This window comes from Rhipicephalus sanguineus, chromosome 4 (assembly GCF_013339695.2).
Source record: "Rhipicephalus sanguineus isolate Rsan-2018 chromosome 4, BIME_Rsan_1.4, whole genome shotgun sequence".
In the NCBI taxonomy this organism is placed as follows: domain Eukaryota; kingdom Metazoa; phylum Arthropoda; class Arachnida; order Ixodida; family Ixodidae; genus Rhipicephalus; species Rhipicephalus sanguineus.
Window position 1 is genome coordinate 173687008 of NC_051179.1, and position 22217 is coordinate 173709224.

The following is a 22217-nucleotide window of genomic DNA, read 5'->3' on the forward strand; positions in this document are numbered from 1 at the left end:
CTCAAACTTATCCAGTTCTAATTTGAGGTAACACAAGGAGCAAACGAGCATCACCCAAGTGGTACACCGACGGAAATTCGGTTTATTATGCAACCACAATATCGTGTTCGTACCCAAATATAATGGTTCCCGCTAGCTGAAAAAAGAAACTCGGAAAGCAGCATGCTGCTCCAATATCCCACCGGTACGGCAGCGCAAGAAACCAAACAAGCAAACAAACAAACAAACAAGCAAACAAACAAAAAAATAAAAACACGATTCTTTTCATGCACCGTGGGCGTGTCTATAACGGCCAGACATTTCGCATGGCACGTCTAGAAAAACTGCCGATTCATTGCCAGTCGTCGCCGTCGAGATAACGCCGACAAACAGCTCTCTTTTCTGCGCACCGAGGTGAAGCGACAGTCTCGGGGCGTGTGTACCGTTTCTTTTGATTCTCTTTTTTTAATGCAGCGTCACTGCATACGTCATGGCGGGACTTTTGAATTCTTTAAGGTCGGTACGCCACGTGGTGTCGTTCACGCGAACTAGGCCGCTGGTGTCCAGAAAAGCTGCATATGGATTCATATTAGGTCAACAGGGCTCAGTGGTCGGGAAATGAGTAAAACGGTTTCTCTATTCCTGCTATTCACTAGAGTACACAAAATCCAACAGCGTCGTATTTGGCAGTTTGGAAGTCCTCGAAGCAACTTCGGAATTTCGTCCCGAAAACGGCGCTTACCCGCCTCGGCGTCATCCACGACTTCGGTCAAGCTATATTGTGGCTCCCAGGCAAACAAGAATGCCACACTTGTGGTATCGATCGCAGTGGGGATCATTGAAAAATTATTAACCCAAGAAGTAGCAGTTTTGGTTTCGTTCCCGAGATGCTATGGGAACTTCTGCGCGGTGTCGTCAGTTGACGACGCCAGGGCCGAAAGGGATATCGTGATTGGGGGGGGGGGGGGGGTTGGCGTGAGGGGGGTTTGCACGTCGTGTGCTCTTACTGGAAGTTTGCGTTGAAGTTACAGAGAGCACGAAGGTCACTTGGTTCACTGCAGCGGCCGCTTTTGCGAAAGGAGCGCGCTGCTCTCAAACAAACAAGTTACAACTGTGACAGTACGCGCTCATCCTGTGTATACTTGTGCGTTCGTTTCGTGCGTCCTCTTTTTTGTTTGAGCAGCGCGCTTTAACTGTCGAGCTCTGACAGTTGTTAGTACGTGGTCATCCCGTGTATGTTCTTTTCGTACGTGCTTTCTGCTCGAGCAGCGCGTTGCAATTTCGAGCTTCTTGCCGTTCTTCGCATGACATTACAATTTGTGGCTATAGCATTCATTGCTTCGCCCTTGTGCCGAACGAATGCACAAAAAACGCTCAACTACGTCTGTGAAGACACACCTCACTTTCGTGCTATACCGATTCCTACGACAGAGGGATCAGGCATGATTTTCTTTAAGTGTATAGCCTGTTAGGGGCCTGGCTTTTCGTCCATCTACAGTCTCATGCCTCATGGTCCCGCAGTAATAAATAAAGGCCTACAAGAAGACTAACGATGCTCAAAACCAGTGCCGATAAGCTAACAAGGTCTACAACAATATAAACTACACAACTAACCAAGACTCAATGGAACTAAGTTACCTAAAATCGCGGAAGATGCGTCTGTTTGCCAACCGCTTCCACTGGCATTGGTTGTGGACATCAAAAATTATTTTTTCGCTTTAAACAAAATCTACAGGAATAAAAATTTGCACATCACAAGAGAAGATGTTAGAGCATATAATGACTCCTCTCTTACATTTTTATTGAGAGGCCCTCGGTGCTTAATTTAGGAGTGCATCTTCCAAAAAGGCATTTTTCGTCAACATTGCAAGCGTTTTTCTCTATAAACGCTTGTTTACATAGGTGAAAAATATTTTTACCAGATACTACGTTCACTGGTAAAAGTGCTAAAAATATTTTGCGTGTAAAACAGTGCCGCCGGTTTTACGAAAATTGTCGGAACTTGCATGTTTTTTTGTTTCTTTGCTCAGCCTATTTTGGCCGCTAAATTAATATATGGTTTCACTTGTCACGTCACGTGAAAGAACAATGATAATAGAATGGTTTAAAAGACAATGTGCCATTGTACTCAGTGTCAAGGTTGAATACGCGTAATTTATTACCCCCCAACTTTTCCGTCTCGCCGGAACATTCAAAGGGCCGTCATGTGACCGAATAATTTTTTGAACGAAAATAATTCACTAAAATTGCTCTCACGCAGTTGTCTTCTAGCTCATTTTTTTTAAATAGAATCGCTGGTTGTCGAATTTTGGGCTCGGACGTTTCACTTGGAATGACCCTGGTACAATAAAAGTCAACTACTTCTTTGAAGACACGGCTCACTTTCCTGTTAAACCGATTCTTTTGATGGAGGGATCAACCACGTTTTTTATATAATTTGGCTCCTACTCTATAGCTTCTGTCCATTGACTTCGCCACTAAATTCGCATTGTGAAATCCTGTGGCTTCGCTATATCTGATGCTTCCATAGTTATAGAAGGTCCAGTCACTGCACCAGCGCGAACATCGTACAGATATCTCCTCTCCTGTGTTCACTTAATGCTCGATACGCCTTGACGCGTGCGCTTGGAAAATCATACACAAGGGTAGGCTCTCGATGCCCTGTTATCCAGATTTATTCATCGTGTCTCCAAAGATGACAAGGGAGCACACGAATGTGCTCCAGACACGCTATGTCATTACTTACGCTGCGTGTGGTACTCCCGATCACATAATTACTTTACAATGCATTTTATTGGGAAAAAGCTGGTGATAAAGTTGCTATATAAATCCGCAAGATTATTTTTTATGTGTGACACTTTCTGAAGCACTCATAGTCATTCCCAATAGCACAAGCGCAGTATTCACGAACCAAAACTGTGAAACTTGGCCATACGTCACCTTTCGATGTACAGGGTCGATGACATCTAAGGTGAACACCTCGTTAGTATTCAGGCCGCTAAAATTAAAACATTTATTCTGCTTCAGCAAGTGAAGGTCCGTAACAGGCCGTCTAATTACAATGTCCATAAACACAATAATATTTTTCCGAATTATGTATGGAACATCAGCGTCGATGAGGCCCTCAATACTGATGAGGTGATCACCATAGATGTGGATGACCCCGTACATGCTAGGCTAACGGATCGCGCTATGTTTCCACAGTGCTTGATAAGCGTAATCTTATTTTCCAGAACCCTACGCCAAGATCAAGTGGGATGGCAATTGGGTGTCGTTCATTGATGCCATGCTACAGGTAACCCTCCTCTACAGCTCAAAGCGAGTCTTCAAGCTACCGGCGAAGATTCAGTCGTGTTGCATAGACCCGATTGTCCATGGCAATGTTGCGGAGAAAGCTCAAGAAAGCGGCGAGTATTGAAATGTGTAATCTTAGAATACTTATATCGGGAGCGCTAGTGTATTGTAACAGCAAAAAGAATGATTCTACCTCTTCTGGTTTTGAGAGTGACTTTCTCATACAAGACGTGTAAAGTATTCCTGCTTGTTACGCTCTTGGCCGACCACAGCATTTGATGTCAGGCGAGCGCACATTACTCAGTCGAGTATGGAATATTTGAACTATCTATCTGGCCTTTCGTTAAAACTGGGGACGTAAACTCATACTTTTGTTTAATATGGAGGAAACAAAAATATAACATAACTAGGCGATTTGCATAAATGCGCCAAATATGCAACTTCCATGCAACTAGTGGGTGTGTCCAGATAAGATCGAACACGAGGTCCCGGTCACCATTCCCGATTGTGATGAAATTTACTGCAGGTCTAGGCATTACACCCAGAACAATGGTTTCGCAGTTAGTTTTGCGAAAAAAATTTTTTTCGCCTGAAAAAAAAATATACAAATTTTGGCCGCAAAAAACGCTTTTCCGCCAATTTCGCGATTTCTGAATTTTAAGCGCACCTAGGGAAAAAACGGTGCACTTCTTCGTCACAATATTTATTCCCCTTAAAGAACAAGTGAAATTTAATCTTATGAGGTTATTTTCCTTGCTTGTCGATGCACTCTTGAAGAAAAAAATCACAAACTTGGCAAATCGCACAAAATACCTGTATTTCAGGAATTTATTGCTGCAAGCACGGTAAAGTGAGGATAATCAAAATTGGTACATATTAACTTCGATACTTTCGCTCTCTTTTAAAATAATTTGCGTGGTTTTACCGCGCTCCGTTTTGCTCGATAATTGGGCTGAAACGTAAGTGAGTTACCAAAAACGCCGAACTTTGAAAATGATTTTCTCAAAAAGGCCATTTTTAATTTTTTTTAAAAATCTCTCTGATTGAAGTCAAAGGCGTCATCTACCATTGTGCAGAAAAAAACGTTGCATTATTTTGGTTGCTAACAAGTTATAGTGCGTCACATGTGACCATGCCAGCCTAGCGGCCGCGTCGTACTTTATTGGCTGAAACTCGGATATAAGTTTCTCAAAATACTTGTACGTGACATAATCACAAATCAGCAGCTCCACACCAACAAATGCGCAGTCCGGTGTCATGGTTCAGCAAGCTTTGTTTTGCGATCAGCCGCTTGACAAACCCGCAGCAGCGGCTGCTCGATGCTGCGGGCACTCACATTACATGAGTGCCGCTTCGACGGCGGGTGAGTCCGCGGCGCGCTTGCGCGTGAAAACTACGCTAAGAGGACGAATGAGATAAAGAATGCATCACTGTGAAAGTTAAAGGCCGTTAAGTGCCAACAAATGTCATAGTATGCAACGAAAACACTGCCGGCGATTTCCCAGTGAGCGCCTCCGGTAGTGCGCTCATGTGTTGCTTTCTCTCTTCTGGTGGGCTAAAGATAATCAGGTTCATTCTATGAGCAACATATGACACAAAATAAAGCCATTGACATCTAAAGAAAGCTGTCATACGTGCTTCCAATGGTCGAACAACTCAAACTGCAGTTGTTCATCTCGTGCCAGAACACTTGTGTCAGCTGGCTGTGAAAAGAAGTGTGTCCAAGTCCTTTGCTTCATTAAAGAACCGCTTTTACAATACTGTATTGTTGTGCGTCCGCAGATAGAATATTCAACGCAAGTCGAGCGTTTATCACAATATTATGCGGCTTCGGGCATAAGAGCAGGGGAAAAAATACATCCGTGCTGTATTGAAGGCGCTCACTGGGAAATCGCCGGCAGTGTTTTCGTTACATACTATGGAATTTGTTGGCACTTAAAGGCCTTTAACTTTCACAGTGATGCGTTCCTTATCTCATTCGTCCTCTCAGCGTAGTTTTCACGCGCAAGCGGAGCTCATCCGCCGTCGAAGCGGCACTCATGTAATGTGAGTGCCCGCAGCATCGAGCGGCCGCTGCTGCGTGATTGTCAAGCGGCTGATCGCAAGACAAAGCTTGCTGAATCATGACACCGGACTGCGCATTTGTTGGTGTGGAGCTGTTGATTTGTGATTATGTCACGTATAAGTATTTTGAGCAACTTATATCCGAGTTTCAGCCAATAACGAACGACGCGGCCACTAGGCTGGCATGGTCACATGTGACGCACTATAACTTGTTAGCAACCAAAATAATGCAACGTTTTTTTCTGCACAATGGTAGATGACGCCTTTGACTTCAATCAGAGAGATTTAAAAAAAAATTAAAAATGGCCTTTTTGAGAAAATCATTTTCAAAGTTCGGCGTTTTTGGTAACTCACTTACGTTTCAGCCCAATTATCGAGCAAAACGGAGCGCGGTAAAACCACGCAAATTATTTTAAAAGAGAGCGAAAGTATCGAAGTTAATATGTACCAATTTTTATTATCCTCACTTTAACGTGCTTGCAGCAATAAATTCCTGAAATACAGGTATTTTGTGCGATTTGCCAAGTTTGTGATTTTTTTCTTCAACACTGCTTCGACAAGCAAGGAAAATAATAACCTCATAAGATTGTGTTTCACTCGTTCTTTAAGGGGAATAAATATTGTGACGAAGAAGTGCACCGTTTTTTCCCTAGGTGCGCTCAAAATTCAGAAATCGCGAAATTGGCGGAAAAGCGTTTTCTGCGGCCAAAATTTGTATATATTTTTTTCAGGCGAACAAACTTTTTTTTCGCGAAACTAACTGCGAAACAATTGTTCTGGGTGTAATGCCTAGACCGGCAGTAAATTTCATCACAATCGGGAATGGTGACCGTGACCTCGTGTTCGATCTTATCTGGACACACCCTAGTACTCCTTTCATAGAAGCGTGCTGTCTGCGTCTTTATATTTCAGTTATTGTAGCTTGCGCAGAATGCCCAAAGTGGCATAAGAATCATTCTAACAGTTCGTGACATTGTGAGCGTGGTCTAAGTTGCCGTCTAATAAATACAGTAGATCTATTTCTTTTCACAGTGTTCCTGTTATTATGACGTCTCATGAAACATTTGTCTACGGAGTCTTGCTTTCATTTAATATCGCTTGGAATTGCTTTGATGCCGCTTGTTGATTCTCATTTTAGAAGTACGCATCAACCAATAGGAGAATTATTGGTATAAATGGCACCAATATATCCATCATTTTCCTTTCCCTATGGACTCTTGTATAGCCTTAAATACGTGCCAAGTTCTTACGCTAAAATCTCAGTGAACGGAACAATTCGACCCATTTTTGTGCAGGCATAGACGCTCTGTACGATGACCACTTCAACATGATTCAAGCTGGAGGCGTAGCCGTGAAAGGCCTAGGAACAAGCACGCCAACAAAGCGCGTCATACACCCTCCACCCATTGTACACGAGTACCAGTTTGTGCCCTACATAGACAGCGAGCGCACTAAGCACGAGCGACAAGCTGCAATTCAAGAATACATCGACGTATGCAGTGAAATGGCTGGACGTGTGCTGAGGAAGCTCAACAAAAATGAATTTAGTCTATGCAAATTTCCGCAGCAGAACATTCAAGCACAGGAAGAAAAATTGCAAATGTTCCTCGATAATAATCTCGAAAACCATGGTCTTCTCAAGGTCCTTGCCGTAGTGGAAGAACAGACAGAAAAATCACCTTTCTTATCGGATGGTTTCATGGAATCGCTAATAAACACGCACAAAAAGAAACTTGAAAGCGATATGACTATGACGGCACTGCTTGAGGAAGACCCTTTGAGGCACCTCCTTGATGTTGTCGTGGAAAACACTAGCCTAAAGTCCCTACAGGTCCTTGAAATAGCAGCGCCAGGAACCCACTGCATTCTGGCACCGCGAGTTTGTTCACTATCAACCGTGAGCAATATGCTTCTCAAGATCAGCTACACCATTGCTCAGCATCCTATGGACAACCTCCTGCCAGAGAATGTCCCAAAAAATGCAAAAATTGTGAAGTGGGATCCTACGTCCGACGCCAACGAACAACTCACTGAAGCTCATTTGGTCGTGGCCTGCTTCAGCCCTTGGAGCTCATACAGCCCCGATATTCTGGCTAACAAGCTGTCAAAGCTGTGCAGGGAACAAGGCTTCGCGCTCATATTCCATCGTACTGACGTGACTCCGGCTGAAAGACTCATATCAACAGTCGGAAAGCATGAATTTGCATTTTATACCAGTGAGGGAGTGGAAAGATTGCTGCGGGCTCATGGCTTCCAACTGGTGGGCCAGAAGTCAAACAATGTTTCTGCACTCCTCCTCCTTAGAAAAACGGCCTTGACTGTTGAAGCAGCTAAACCGATACTTCTCGCGGTGAACAATGCTGAATATGGCTGGGTCGACGTACTCACAGCGAAAGCTTTAGAAGTAGAACAAGAGCCCCTTGGCCATAATCTCTGGCTCATCGCCGAAGACTCCGGCACCAGTGGTGTGGTTGGCTTGACAAACTGCCTTCGGTTGGAGACTGGTGGAAAGCATATTAGGTAGGTATCACAAGTAAACTGCTCCGTACCGCCTATTTCCCATTCATTGTGAATCTAAGCTGGGGACGCCCACAAATTATAATGACGTTCAAGATTTCAGCTTCAAACAATAAACAAGAAAACAGGAAGTCTGTTTGTTGCAAGCCTATGTGATTTCGTTTGTAGAATTCGTGATCTTATAATGCGTATGTTGAAGGAAATGCAAGGTAAGAGGATGCACAACGAAAATAAGAGACTCGCACTCTTTTGAGTCACATAAAATGAGCTTTCTTTTTTTCACATGAGCGCATTATTGCGTCTCGTGGTGTGGTGTAACCAGCTCCGGGTTTTACACTAAAAGCACATTACAGCGCAGTTTACGAATACATTTTCTGAACTGTTATTTGCTGTGGTAAGCAGAATTCTTTTTCCATACCAGTGTGTTCTTCGATGGTTAAACACCACGCACAGTAAATAAGGCAATAGGCGGTGATCTGAGCTTCTCACAAAAAGCTTACTGGTTGCCATTGAAATTATGTAGAATTACAGTGAATCCTCGGTGATACGCATCTCACGGGACGACCAAAAATATTCGTATCATCCGGTATTCGTATCACCAGAAAGCATAAAAAATTAGCATGCGACAAAAGAAAGCTGGCGTACATTTATCCACCGTATTGAAGCACATTTTCATTTATTATTTTTCAGGGCCGCAGCCACGTCAGGAAGAACTCTAAATGATTGTCAGTTCAGTTTTTAGTTGTCGGCAGTCATATCAGCACTCGTATATATACGGCCCGTACGCGCCTACCTAATTAATGGACCAGGTGTGTTGTGACCCGCGACAGCAGTAGCCGCTCCCAAATTTTATTATGCTACTTTGCATGACAACGGCGTACTGCAACGAAAGTAACAAAAGAAGCGCTTTGACGCGATGGATCAAGGCCACACAACCACTGAAGAAGAACGGCTATTTGGGTTAGTCGGTCATAGTGCATATTGAAAGGGTTTGCAGCACAAGCACTGTAGTGCTGAAGGAAAGGCGTAAAAGCGAGGAACGGAAAGCAAAGAGGGACGACACGAGCGCTGACTACCAACTGATTGTCCACGACACGCAAGTACATATGTGGCGTTTTTTTTTCAAATAGAGCGAAATGCAAAAACCGCAACTGTGCTAAATTTCACGGGAGCGTAAAGCGCGCCTTAGTACCTTTAACTTCTAAAACAATTGGAACTAATATGGGGCAATTCCTGATTGTAACGATAACTCAAAAAGACAGTTTCTAATTAAAAATGAGCCAAATGCTGGATCTGTTTCAGTCAAACTGAGCCACATTCATTAAACCAGCGCTGCGTCAACAATCGTGACCAAAACAACCAATATGGTCTCATCCAATCTGTTCCATTTGTTTCCTCGTCGTTTTGCTATCGTGTTTACGTTCCACAATTCGTTTTAGAGCGAGTTGGCACTTACTGAAGGGCATGATGTTGTAGGGCAAGACTCCAATATAAAGAGTAAGAGGCCGACTCTACTGCTTTTTCTTGCCTCTTAGTGTTTCTTTTCGAGTTTAGCGCTACAGTATCATGTCGTTCTTGTGCTCCAAGACGGTATATTTGAAATAAAAGATCTTTGAAATGAATATGGAGCACCGACCTATTCCTTGAAGAAGAAGAAGAAGAAGTGATCCGAAACGGCGCGGCATAAAACGAGCTCAGAAGAAGAGCTGGAGCCCTTTCAAGACCCCAAATAGATGACAGGTACAAGAAAACGATGCCGCCAGTCCATAATAGGGCGCTGTTTGCCAGGAAGGACCAGTCGCTCTTCAAGTCTAGTCATCGCCATTACGCGCAGGCGACGAGGGACGGCACCGACGGAAGCACAAGGCGGATGTTATTTTTATTGTAAAATATTGCTATACCCTACATTCGAATCGTTTTAGACCTCTTTTATGAGCTACTTCAACACCAAATGAAATGTTACAATCTATAAAAGCCAAATGCAAAGCTTACTCTTGAATACCGACGACAGTGGGCTATATAGATTTTAGCCACAATATAGATTGGACTTATTTAGGGTACATGAACACACTGGCAAGAAATTGTTGGAGCAGGCCGGACAATATTTGCAGTAGCAAAATAGTGCGTTTTTTTTTCCAGTTTCAGTTAATGTGCATTTGGCTCTTTTAGAAAAAAAAACGCCACATATATATGCAAAGAGGTAAAATCTTTTATCAGGCGTACGTCAGTAACGTGACACATTTCGGTGGCATGTCCGATAAAACTAAGGTACAATGATAGCTATTAATAGACTAACCCTTATCCAAAACTGCGAAGTCTTTTTTATGCAAGGCCACCGAGGGCTGGCTGACGCATTCGCCGTCAGATTTCCTAATATTTCCTAATAAAGTTTAATAAAATTTCCTAATAAAGACAAACTAACATGGGAAATCACTGAGGCGTATTCTATTAAGAAATTTGACGGTGAATGCATCAAAAGAATTCGCCCTTTTGGATAAGGGTTAGTCTGTTAATAGTTATCATAGTACCTTAGTTTTATCGGACATGCCACCGAAATGTGTCACGTTACTGACGTATGCTTAGTAAAAGATTTTATCTCTTTGTATATGCATGTGCATGTGTGTGGTGAACAATAAATCAGTTGGTAGTCAGCGCTCGTGTCGTCCCTCTTCGCTTTCCGTTTGTCGCTTTTACACCTTTCCTTAAGCACCACCGTACTTGCGCTTCCCTATCAATATGTACAGAACCACGGTCGTGTGTTATGATTTCGTTATCGCGGAGGTGTTGGGGATGTTTTTTTGGGTGAGTTATGGCCGTGCCCGCATAAGTACGACCTCAACGGTCGCGCATGTTGACGTTGTGAAGCCCGCCTCCTTCGCCAAGACAGTCCTCGCCTTCGTTCGGTCCTCGTCTACCTTTCATAGGATGTCTGATGCACTGAGCAAGCACGTGTAAACGTAGTACAACGACAGCAGCCCGCGTCGAGGCGTTAGAAAAAAAAATGGCGCTAATGTCCTCTGTATCCTAAACGCGAAGGCACACTGAGGCACATAAACGCCTCAAAGATACGCGCACGCAGTCTCCGAGGCCGTGACGCGTCTCTGGAGGTTTATTCTGATCGTAAGAAAAGAGTTTTTCTTACACCGTGAATCTGACGATTTGGCGGTGCGGCGCGCATGCCCACGCGTGCGTTCCCGCGCTCGCACGTGCTTGGCGCGTCTTCCACGACAGCGCGGACAGCAGCTCTTCGTACCTGGGCGGTAGCGTACGTTCTGTCAAACGTCGCTGGGTGAAAATCGGTTCGCAATAACCGTACTCCATTACATTGCAGGCCAATGGGCCTTGGCCCGGACAAACGAAAAATTTGTATCACACCGAAATTCGTGTGAGCAGTGATTGAATCACCAAGGTTTCACTGTATTCTATGGAAGCATGAATGATACGTCACTTATGGAGACATTCTTTACACGTTGTATTTGCGTATTCGAAGTTGTAGTTCAGCTTCTGAGAAGTGTTTTACTGAGATAATTTTAATGCTCAATCTGCTATTCGATGTTTTTGAAGAAATAAAGTGTCTATGCACAGGAAATTTACAGAGGAAAAGAAATGAATGTACAAAGAGAGGCGACACGAACAGCGCTGTCAGTGTCGCCTCTGTTCGTCGGTTCGTTTCTTTTTGCATGTTATAGTCTTGCACAATAAAGCACCTTCTCACTCGAGCTTACATGTTGAAATTTCTTGTTACCGCGCTGCTAAGAGGAGAAATCCCAGGGATCTGGGATATTTCTCTCCTTGCCTCGGCTCGTATGCTCAAGAGGAGCGCCTTCCGTGTGTCATCTGCATTGAGCAAGCAGATGAACCGCGTCATATTTGCGTCAAGAGCACAACATCGTTTTCTATTTTTGCGTATTTTGCTTCGCGTTACATTTCCAATAGCGCGCTCACATTTGCTGATGAGCCGAAGACACATGCATGTTTATCGTGCAAACATTTGCTGCGATATTTTCTCCTTGGAATGTTGACCATGCCCACGCCATACAGAGCTGTTTCATACCTTACAGACGCTATCACCGCCGCGTGCTCCACATTCAGTGCTTCTTCACTTGCGAAGCTGAAACCTCGCGAGTAGCATTGTATCAGTAATGAGATCGGTCAGTCGTGCATTGTATTGCTAATTTCGATGTGCTCTTACAGGTGCCTGTTCGACGCGAGCTTGAATGAGTCGGAAAAAATTGACTTCAGCCCAAGCAACCCAATTTACAATGACATCATCACAAAAGACCTTGTAATGAACATCTACCGCGACGGCCAGTGGGGATCCTTCAGACATACGAGCCCTCTAAAAAGTAAGACTCGCCATGTTACTTTTACCTGCGGTGGCTGAAGGTCAACTGTACTGCTGCCGACAGCGCAAGGCGTGGTATACTCTTGGCAGTTATACAATCAAATGTCTTGTGAAAGAGGCACACCCTATAATGTTTCACGTAGCCATAATTACTTCGGTAGGCGTTTACATCCTAACGAGTTCAGTCTGATGACAAAAATCCACTAAGCATACTCTCGTCAGCAACCTTCAAATTGGGAGGACGCTGTAGGGTGTGTCCAGATAAGATCGAACACGTGGTCCCGGTCACCATTCCTGATTTTATGAAATTTACTGTAGGTCTAGCCATTAGACACAGAACAATTGTTTCGGAGTTAGTTTCCAGAAAAAAAGCTTGTTCGCCTTAAAAAAAGATTGTTTGGCTGCAAAGAACGCTTTGCCGCCAATTTGGCAATTTGTCATTTTTGAGCGCACCAGGGGTAAAAACGGTGCACTTCTTGGCCACAATATTTATTACCCTTGAAAAACAAAGGAAATGGAATCTTATGAGTCTATTATCTTTTACCTGTCGAAGCACCTTTCAGGAGAAACGTAACAAACAAGGCAAATGGCACAAAACACCTGCATTTCAGGAATTTATTGCTGCAAACATGTTAAAGTGAGGCTAATAAATATCGGTACATATTAACTTTGATGTTTGCGCTCTCTTTTAAAATACTTTCCTGGTTATATCGCGCTCCGCTTTACTCCATAAGTGTGCCTAAACGTAAGTGGTTTACCGAAAACTATGAAGTTTGAAAATAGTTTTCTCAAAAAGGCCATTTTGATTTTTAAAAAATCTCTCTGAATAAAGTCATAGACGTCAACCACCATCCTGCGTAAAATAACGTTGCATTGTTTTGGTTGCTGACAAGTTATAATGCGTAGCACGGAACGTTTTCTTCTAGTTTGTTCTTTGCCTTATGTCAGCCTTTATATCTTACATCCGTGACATCCGTGACGGAAATGCATCAGTGGAGCCTTGGTGGATTCCGGCATAAAAGACCATCGTGTTCAGAAAAAGAAAGAGAACTAATTTTTTTTACGGGATAAGCTTTCTTAATTTCAATGCAAACAATCTTCAACGTAATAGCGACTTCTTTAAGGGGCGAAGCTCCACAGAGTGTGGGCCTGCCCCTCCTTTCTAGTATGTAGTAGTAGGTAGCCACGCATAGTGGGATGTATCCACTCCATGTGATAAAGATGACGATGACGACTGATGGCCATGAAGAATAAGCGCGTTCCAGTATAGCGGAATGCATAGAGTTTCCTAAAATTAACTAGAGGGAACTCTGGCGCTGCGATCGTTCAGCCACCATGGGAATGATGGGTAGTACACGGATTTGCCTAGTCTTTGTGCTTGTGGGCTTCGAACGTACTTGTGGCTTTGTTTATTGCTGTGTTTTGGTTTTCTTTTGGGATAAAAGAATGGAACGTTGTGAACTTCGTGACCAGATTTGAATTGGTGAGCCTAAAAAAGTTAAGTGGTGAAGTGGAACTGTTGAACGTTTGCTGAACTTCATCTTACGACAAAGCGGATGCAGGCGACGCCCAGCCAAACGGAGTCGAAAGTACTAAGTTTAGACAAATCCGTGTACTACCTATCATTCCCATGCTGGCTGAAGCGCCATGCGTTGCAGCTCCCATAGACACTAGCGCCAGAGTTTCCTCTAGTAAGTATTGTAGGAAACTCTATGGTGGAATGTACCCACTACACGTGATAATGATGACGATGACGCTGATGACCGTGAAGTATAAGCGCGTTCCATGACGATGACGACTGATGACCATGAAGAATAAGCGCCTTCCAGTATAGTGGAGTGTACTCACTACACGTCATAACGATGACGATGACGCTGATGATCATGATGTATATGCGCGTTCCAGACCACACATTCGCTTTCTGCCATGGATGAAAACGATCGTGAACGCGCTCGCCCTCGAAAGGCAAAACGGCAACGCCGACAACAAACGTTTCCTTGAGCTAAATGTCATATATGAGGACCCCCGCGTTTGTGTGTCAGGTCTTTGTAGGATAATCGAGTGGGCGAAATTTACGGGGATTGACGGTTTACCAGATTACCTCCGAAGCTTCGCCCACTCATCATCATTCACTTCGTGGATATAGCGTGATTTTTTTTTACATTATTATGCTACGTAATATACAAACGTTCGCGTTCGCGAGCTACATCTAGAGACGTAGTAAACAAGTATGTGCTTCGGTTGCGTAGCCTGAGCTGTGCTGCCACAGAAAGTTGTCGCGAGGTATAGAGGCCTCCGACACTGGTTCTTATGCGTGTCGCTCCGCTGAACACTCGCGGTTCCCAACAGTAGTGACTTCATCCTAAGCGATGACGGAGGCCAACAATTAACCAACCCCAAGCAACCTTCCACCAGACGCTACATCACGTCGGCGGAGCGTCGTACCTTCCAGATTGTCTGCCGATGTTCTGGTGTAATAATCCACAGCTTTGGTTCGCCCAGATTGAAGCCATGTTCGACCTGCACCACATCACATCAGAAAATTCTCCGACTCGCCACTTGGTTTGTAGCCCGTCTCTTGAAGTGGCGCAAGAGGTGGTAGAGCTGTGATAGTTGTTAGTTCGCACTCGCCTTGTGTGTTTTCTTTCCATGCGTCCTTTGTATTTGAGCAGCGGGCAGCAAGTTTCTAGCTGCTTGTCGTTCTGCCTGTGACATTCCAACCTCTTGCTATCGCATTCATTGCTTTTCCCTTGAGACGAAACTGTGACTTTTTTGTGTAAACCGAATATATTAAAGCAATGTTTTTTCTCTTACATAATATCGTTCCTTCATTAGTCTGTTTAACAGTCAGTGAAGAAACCTGAGATACCGTATTCAGCGATCATCTATTCTGAAAATTGCGAACGTGAATACTTCTGCGAAGTGCCGACGGTTTTTCGCATTACAATAACCGTTGCCCTTCTTCTAGGTGGCATTCCGAAAATTCCAACGGAGTTTGCATGCCTCAACATAGAGACGACCGGCGACTTGTCAAGCCTGCAGTGGTATGTGTCACCCCTGAGCTATGTCGTTCCCTCCACTTCAACTACAAAAGCCATCTGTACAGTTTGCTACGCTCCGCTCAACTTCCGTGACGTCATGCTCACCACTGGGAAGCTTTCGTCTGATGCTCTGCCCGGTAAGTACCTCTGTTGCACGGCTTCCGGTGGAATATACGAATTTGTTCCAGTATAGTAGTGAGTTTCACCAGAAAAGAGAGGAATGATTTCTGATATGAAGATATTTGGTAATTATATATACAATTCGGTTTTGAATTTCGGCTCCCCAATGTATAAAAAAGGCATTCGATTGCTCATTAGACTAGCAAGTGCATTACAACTAGCGCAGAATTAAGCATAATCATAGTCCCCTAGATGACGCTGAGCGCTCCGTTTCACAACCTCGGATCAATAACACACGTAGCTGGAGTAGAGCAAAGCTTAGCTTTGCCAGTAGCTTAATGTTTCCCCGAAACATCGAGTTACCTTGACTGGCAGCAATAAAGCTGCTTCCATATACTAGGGCGAGAAGCAGGAGGAAGTTGAAAATCTGACTAGAAATATGCCATGTTCCCCACCTCAACTCGCGGAAAACCAGAAGCCGAGCCCGGGCGTACTCGGGCTGATTTTTCCCCACGTCGAAAGCGGAAGGTATTTTTGCGCCCACTGGAAGCCCCACTTTGTCCACTAGCATGTAAACGTCCTGTCGCTCTAATCGACGCTCTGACAAATTACTCTGCGCTGAACGACAAAGCTGACAACCTGCGCACCTTTCTGAACGCGTCTCGGAACAGCACCATTAAAGACACACAAATGGAAGATTACGGTCGCCCGAAGTTTTTATTGTAGGTGACACATCATCGATTAACATCTTGAGCGGCATAGTACAGCAGATTAATTGCGACCGCCTCAGCCATCGCGCCGAGTCGCTGCCGGCAACGGCAACAAGTACTGAGCGAGCGACATATCTCACAGCTAGTAATGCAAGGCCGCCACCCGCCAGCGCGCAAAGCCCGCCGCCAGCAGTGGCGTTCAATTTGCACTGAAGGACTTGACGCTGCTGAAGTAGGATGGCCATCGCGATCCATTTCTAAAGCCTGGCGCGGCACGAGCCCGAAACCAGCTTTTGAAGCGTCCGCTCACCGCTACGATAGAGATCACCGGAGATGGCAAACTTTCGCTCGCGGCAGAGCGCCTGCCAATGGTGGAGCAGCGACGCACGGAGCACGTGACTGCTGGGGTGGGGTCAAGGAGTGAGCGCATGAACCGCGAGGAACTATTTAGCAAAGTGTGATGTTGGGCGAGTTCGTGCATAGCTTAATAAAATATTTGGGCGCAACTGAGACAAGCAACGAGCAACGAGCAACCGATGCAACAAGCTGCTTCTCGCGGGCAGTGTAAAGGCTCATTCACACCGGCGACTAGCAATGGTCGCGCAACCGTTTGCGACTGGAAGACAAAAAGCGACTCAAAGTGACCGATGTTCACACCTGCGTGCGACTTATAACCGTCGCCATGTAGAATTCACGTCTGCTCGTATACAGCTTGCATTGCCGTTGCCCCGTAAAATAGGCTGGCGTCCAGTTTCTGCGCATATTATTGGTTCAGAGGTTTGCGACTGCAGTCGCGCGACTGAAAAATCGAGCAGCGAGCGACTGAGCCAAAGCAGTCGCTTTGCGACCAAAACGGCCATTTGCGACCGTTTGCGACTAACTTAGTCGCGAGACCGTTGCTAGTCGCCGGTGTGAACCAGCCTTAAGAGTGCCGCTCCTTTTGTTGTTCTCCACGGCGCTTCCATTCGAAACAGACAAGTCGTTTGCACGTGTCATTTTGTTCTTTTGCACTTTTATTGAATCGTGGCACCCACATCGTGTCGCATGTTGCTGCTTTCTCTTTTTAGATGCGAAACATCTCTTGCTCGGGTCTATGTCCCGCGGCGTCGGCGTCCGCACTCACACTACGCATGCGCAACTCTCCTGTTTCCTCTCTCCAACACCTGCGTGTTACTCTCTCCACTTCTCTCCTACCACCTGCTTGTGCTTCTCCTGCGTTATCGCTTCTGCACTAGCGGCGCATGCGCTACGCTCCTCCTCTAGTCTCCTCTCCTTCAAGTGTGAATATAAAGTGGGTAGAGCGCTGCGCGCGTTCAGTTCAGCGCTTATTTCGGTTCACTCCGCTTTACTCCGTTGATGCTGCTGAGGAAGTGTGATGGTCCGATGTAGTGTGATGTGGGCTCGACATGCCGAAATTCTGTCCTGCGCAACGCGGTGATGAGCGCCAGCGCATGCGCGCCCCCTCCGCCTCTCTCTCCGCTCCTACGCTGTCCCCCTCTCGCGCGCTTGTCGACCGCATTCCTCGCTCGCCCTGTGAGAATAAACGGCCAGGCTAGAGGGAACACACGACGCGCTTTGCTTTCCTCTTCGCGTTCCACGACGCGAGGACGGTAGCATGCCCAACGAGCGCCAACGGAACGCGATCGTGCTAGGGCTCCGGCTTCGCATTGCCTGATGGTCCCTTTTAGCGGGAGATGGAGTAAGTTTTTTACTACTCCGACCCAGCGCGTTCGAATAGTTCGTCGTGTTATTCTGTTGAATGTTCACGTACCCCTATGACAACAATTGCCGCTGCATCTTTACCGGAATGCCCATAAGCAAAAAGATGCGAGCTCCTTCAAAACCCGCTCTATCGCCGACTTGACCGCTTGCATCTGGTTGCTGACCCAGACGGTGCACTAAGACCTTGCGGCATTCGAGAACAAAAGCCACTGACAGCCTTGCGAAAGCTTAACACGAGAAATGCCAACTCCTTCTTTTCCTTTTTTATGACGAAGTGTATGAGCGTGCAACCAAACATGCGTGTTGAAAAGAAAGCTGTAGCAGAAAGAAACGTGACTATTAAAGTTGTTTGATTGTACCCAGATACGCTGTATATTTGCTTAAGTCAAGATTTAAAGCCGAACCTCACATACGCGAAAATCCACGCGACGGCGACGAGCGACGCGAAAAGCGACGAATGTGGCGGTCGCACAACAGATCGCCTGGTTGATCACTCGGTTTTGTGAATCTGGCAACTTTCGCTCGTCTTTTACGTGTGAAGCAGCGCAAGAAGATAGGTCACAAAAGGAAGAAGCGAATCTACAGGACAAATGCTGCTGTTTTAGCTGATAGGTTCGTGTGCGTGGAGAGAGGCACCTATTATCTCGAACAGCAATACAGTCGAACCGGCATATACGAAACTCGCTAAAAAACGGGATTTATGTAGATATATTGTATAGTTCCTACAAAACCTTTTAAAGAAAAATTCGGCAGATCCCCCGTACCGTGGGAGTCGATGTTATGCGAAGCATGCGGCGGGTAGGTGACTGTGGCGTAACTTTGTTTACTGAGCGACACGTTACAGAATGACGCTAAAGATTTGTATATATTTTATACGCACACATATATATGTTCAAGAGCTGCATATGTGTTATATAAGCAGTTGTTTACGGTTGGGTAACGCTGCCAGTGACAACGTGCGTATTACCAACACCAGAAGCGGTAAGCTAATATGTAGTGCTTATACGTGTCCCGAGAACGCACGCGCGTTTCACGAACCCGTGTGCATGTGTGCAAGAGGTTCTTGACAGTTCTTGAACAAGGGCATCATCACCGTGATCAGTGAGCACCAGCAGCTGGTCATGACTTGTTATAGAATCCGGTCGTGACCGTGGTGAAGAGGGGTCCATATGTATTGAAGTATGTTGTATAGTAGAGCTGTTGGAATTCGTGGATGCCTCGGTCGTTTCGTCGACAAATTATCTGTCGACAGAGCCAGAGACATGTCCGAACCTGAAGCCACCTTCCACGTTGGTGAGGCATGGGCCGTCGAGGCTGGTAGGCCTGGATAGTGCTACGTAGACCAACATCAGTGGATGGTGTTTGTCATATTCGTAGACTACCTGGGCGTATGTGGCCTACGTAGCCTAGTCTACAAATGGCTGTCAATCAATCTGACATTATCCTCGGTCAGCATGAAGCCATCGCCCAGCCTCTTAAGGAATGAAGAGGACACTTCGTCGTTCTGGTGAACGAAGTGCACTTTACGATGCGGTGATGTGGATATCATATGTGACTTTCGTTAATATCATATGTAACTTTCGTTAATGTATTCCTTCGGGGTCGAGCAATGCTTCAATATAGCTTGCTGAATCATAGGAATACAAACGTAATGTTTATTAGATTGCTATAAAAGTGGAGCCAACACTGGAACTACAGACGTCAATCTGATATGACGCCCGTATCGTAGGAGCACACATGTAGGAGTATCATGTAGTGTTTATTGCTTTCTTGTAAAATTAGATAGCCAGCACCAAAACCACAATTGACGTTGCACCGAATTACGCCTGCGTAGGCTGTTTTTCCAAACCAATTTAGAGACCTGGCGTGGCTCAGTGGTAGAATACCTGATTGCCGCGCAGAATGCTTGGGTTCGATTCCTGCTGGGATCCTAATTTTCATTATTCCCATTCGTTGTGTCAACGCTGCCGATGTTGATTTTACCTAACTCTCTAGCATTTAAGTTACCAATGTCTGTTCTCGCCGTTCCTGGGTAGACATAAACTGTCAATCACCTGTGGCGCATACCCGTACACCGTGGCCCGTGGTAAACGGGTATGTGCCACACGTGTCTAGTGGAAAGGGTTTGACGACGTACGCGACAGGATTTTAACGTTATTTATTTCATGACCCGGCAGTCATATTTGTCAAGTCCTCTTACCCTCCCAGGCAAATTTTGGTCTATACCAAGTTAAGGAGGCGATCATGAGAGCGCCCAGACGTAGGCGGCTAGATAGATAGATAGATAGATAGATACGTAGATAGAAACGCTCAAAGTGCCAGAGGTTCGCTAAGAAATGCTTCGCATTTAATATAACGCTTGAAAAGGAGTAGTCGCCCGGAAGTCGTATGAGCGGCTAGCCAATATCAAGAGGCTGCAACAGAATGTATGAGAATAACCCAGTGCCGGCACTGCACATAAAATGCAAATAAACAATCGTTGCCACATGTGAAGAGAAAAAAAAATTAACGCACGAGTTTTAGAAATATTTCATTTTGCTTTGTACAGCAAAACATATTGCTTTACATTAGATACCACTGGCCTTACGCCGCTTTCACTACAGAGTAGCCGCTTTCGTGTCAGCAACAACAAAAATTCGTCGCCGAAGCTATCGCGTGAATGGGCTTGGTTTGGTAAGCGACAAGTTGAGTGATAGTAGCTCTGTCGCATCGCTAGTCGCCGTGGCGTTGATTTTCGCGCATCTCTGGTTCGGCCTTTAGACGCGTGAAAATCGAGCACCGAAGTCGGCTAATAAAATCGAGCACCTCACGTCCTATTTTGTCCTTGCTCTTGTCTAGAATTTTCACCTTTTTGTATACTGGGTCACACATCTCATGCATGAACTGCAATGAGCGGGCAAGTTCGCACCTTCTTCCCTCGTCATTTCTTTTTCCTCCCCTTTTCTATTCCTTTTCGACTTTTGAAAAATGCGTATACAGTAAAAGGTCGTTAATTCAACACCCGTTAATTAGAAAAATCGGATAATTCGGACGTGTTCTCTAGTACCAGCAAGCATATGTATTGTTTAATGGCGTCAAGTTCTCGTTAATTCGGTCGTATTTGATCGCTACCCGGTTAATTCGGACGGTCCTCGGGACACGGCACGCACGAAGCGCCGAAAATGTTCGAAGCAAAGCAGTGAAAATGGCGTTCGCGAACAACAGAAACCGCCGCCGCCCAGTAGCTCCATTATGGTTTCGGGCAATGGGCGTGCAATTTCACAAAACACATACATGTCGGAAGCTGTTGGATAAGTACATAATCAGCCGCGGTCCGCATGCTGGCATTAAACTCTCTCGTTACATTGTGATGCACGAAGGATCAGGGGCCGGCCACTTTTTTCGGCGAAAACTTGTCACGTGCGCGTGCTGGCGTTTGTTGTGGTGGTATTCGTAATAATGGATTGTTCAGAGTAGATGTTTCTGCTTAATACACGGGGGTCTTGAGTATACCTGCGCGTCGCCGCCTGTTTTATTGCGATAGCAATTATATGGACAGTCTCGACGGGTTTTCGGCGTGGCCGTTGCCCTCGCCCCATTAGATCCCCTCGCGCATTGTATGTTCTACGACGGGTAAAGGCGCGCGAGCGGGGTGACGAACGCGGCCGCAGCAGAGATCAAACGAGCCGGCCCATTTCCGTCGCTCGGAGGGTGCATGCGATAACATTTCTCAGCTCGGGAGGCCTGCCGTCGAAGCAGACACCAAGCGCCGCGCCCGCCTTTAGCGACCATGAAAAAAGACACGAGGTGGGTGGCGGAGGGGCGGGGGGTTGTCGCGCGGGCAACCACTATGTTGTTTCTTGTTTCTTGTACCTTTCTTGTTTGTTTTTGCTTTTGCCTGAAATGAACTTCAAACTTCAACTTTGAACTTTGCATCTAAGGGCGCGTTCGCGATCGCTGGCGCGTGCGCTGTCTCGAAAGTCATCACAGCGGGCGGCTCGTATACCCTTCTACGTGCTGCGCTCTCAACGCAAAGTGACTAGGCGGATAGCACCTCTCCCTGGAGCGGCCTTACTCTCTTACACTAGCGTTTTGTAGTTACGCGATATCGGATACAATACAGTCAGCTGCCAGCCTCCCTTCGTGTAACACTACAGTTTGTTGCTATCGCATTCATTGCTTCGCCCTTGCGGTGAAACTGTGACTTTTTCGCTTACGCCACTCGCGCCGCTGAAGTCCTGAGAGAGATGACGACGCCGCCGCCTTCCGCGCAATATTTGCGGCGCCCCCGTTTGTGTTTTCGTTTAACATGAACGGGAAATCTGGACAGAAAATACACCGCTTGACCGGGGAATTATTCTCGATGTGCCCCCTAGTGGACTGCCCATTCCGGCTGCCGCTAATTGGCTGGAGTTTGGCGAGCAGTGCACCCCCGGGTTACGGTTC

The 22217-nt window shown here is 45.7% G+C and overlaps 1 protein-coding gene across 1 annotated transcript in view; it reads left to right on the forward strand.

Moving 5' to 3' along the window:
* LOC119391859 (fatty acid synthase) overlaps positions 1–22217 on the forward strand; it is a 306146-nt gene that overhangs the window by 240871 nt on the left and 43058 nt on the right. The window contains exons 15-18 of the mRNA XM_037659508.1: positions 3213–3386; positions 6633–7857; positions 12049–12200; positions 15168–15377. Coding sequence (XP_037515436.1) covers positions 3213–3386; positions 6633–7857; positions 12049–12200; positions 15168–15377 — 1761 coding nt within the window. The remainder of the gene's footprint in view (positions 1–3212; positions 3387–6632; positions 7858–12048; positions 12201–15167; positions 15378–22217) is intronic.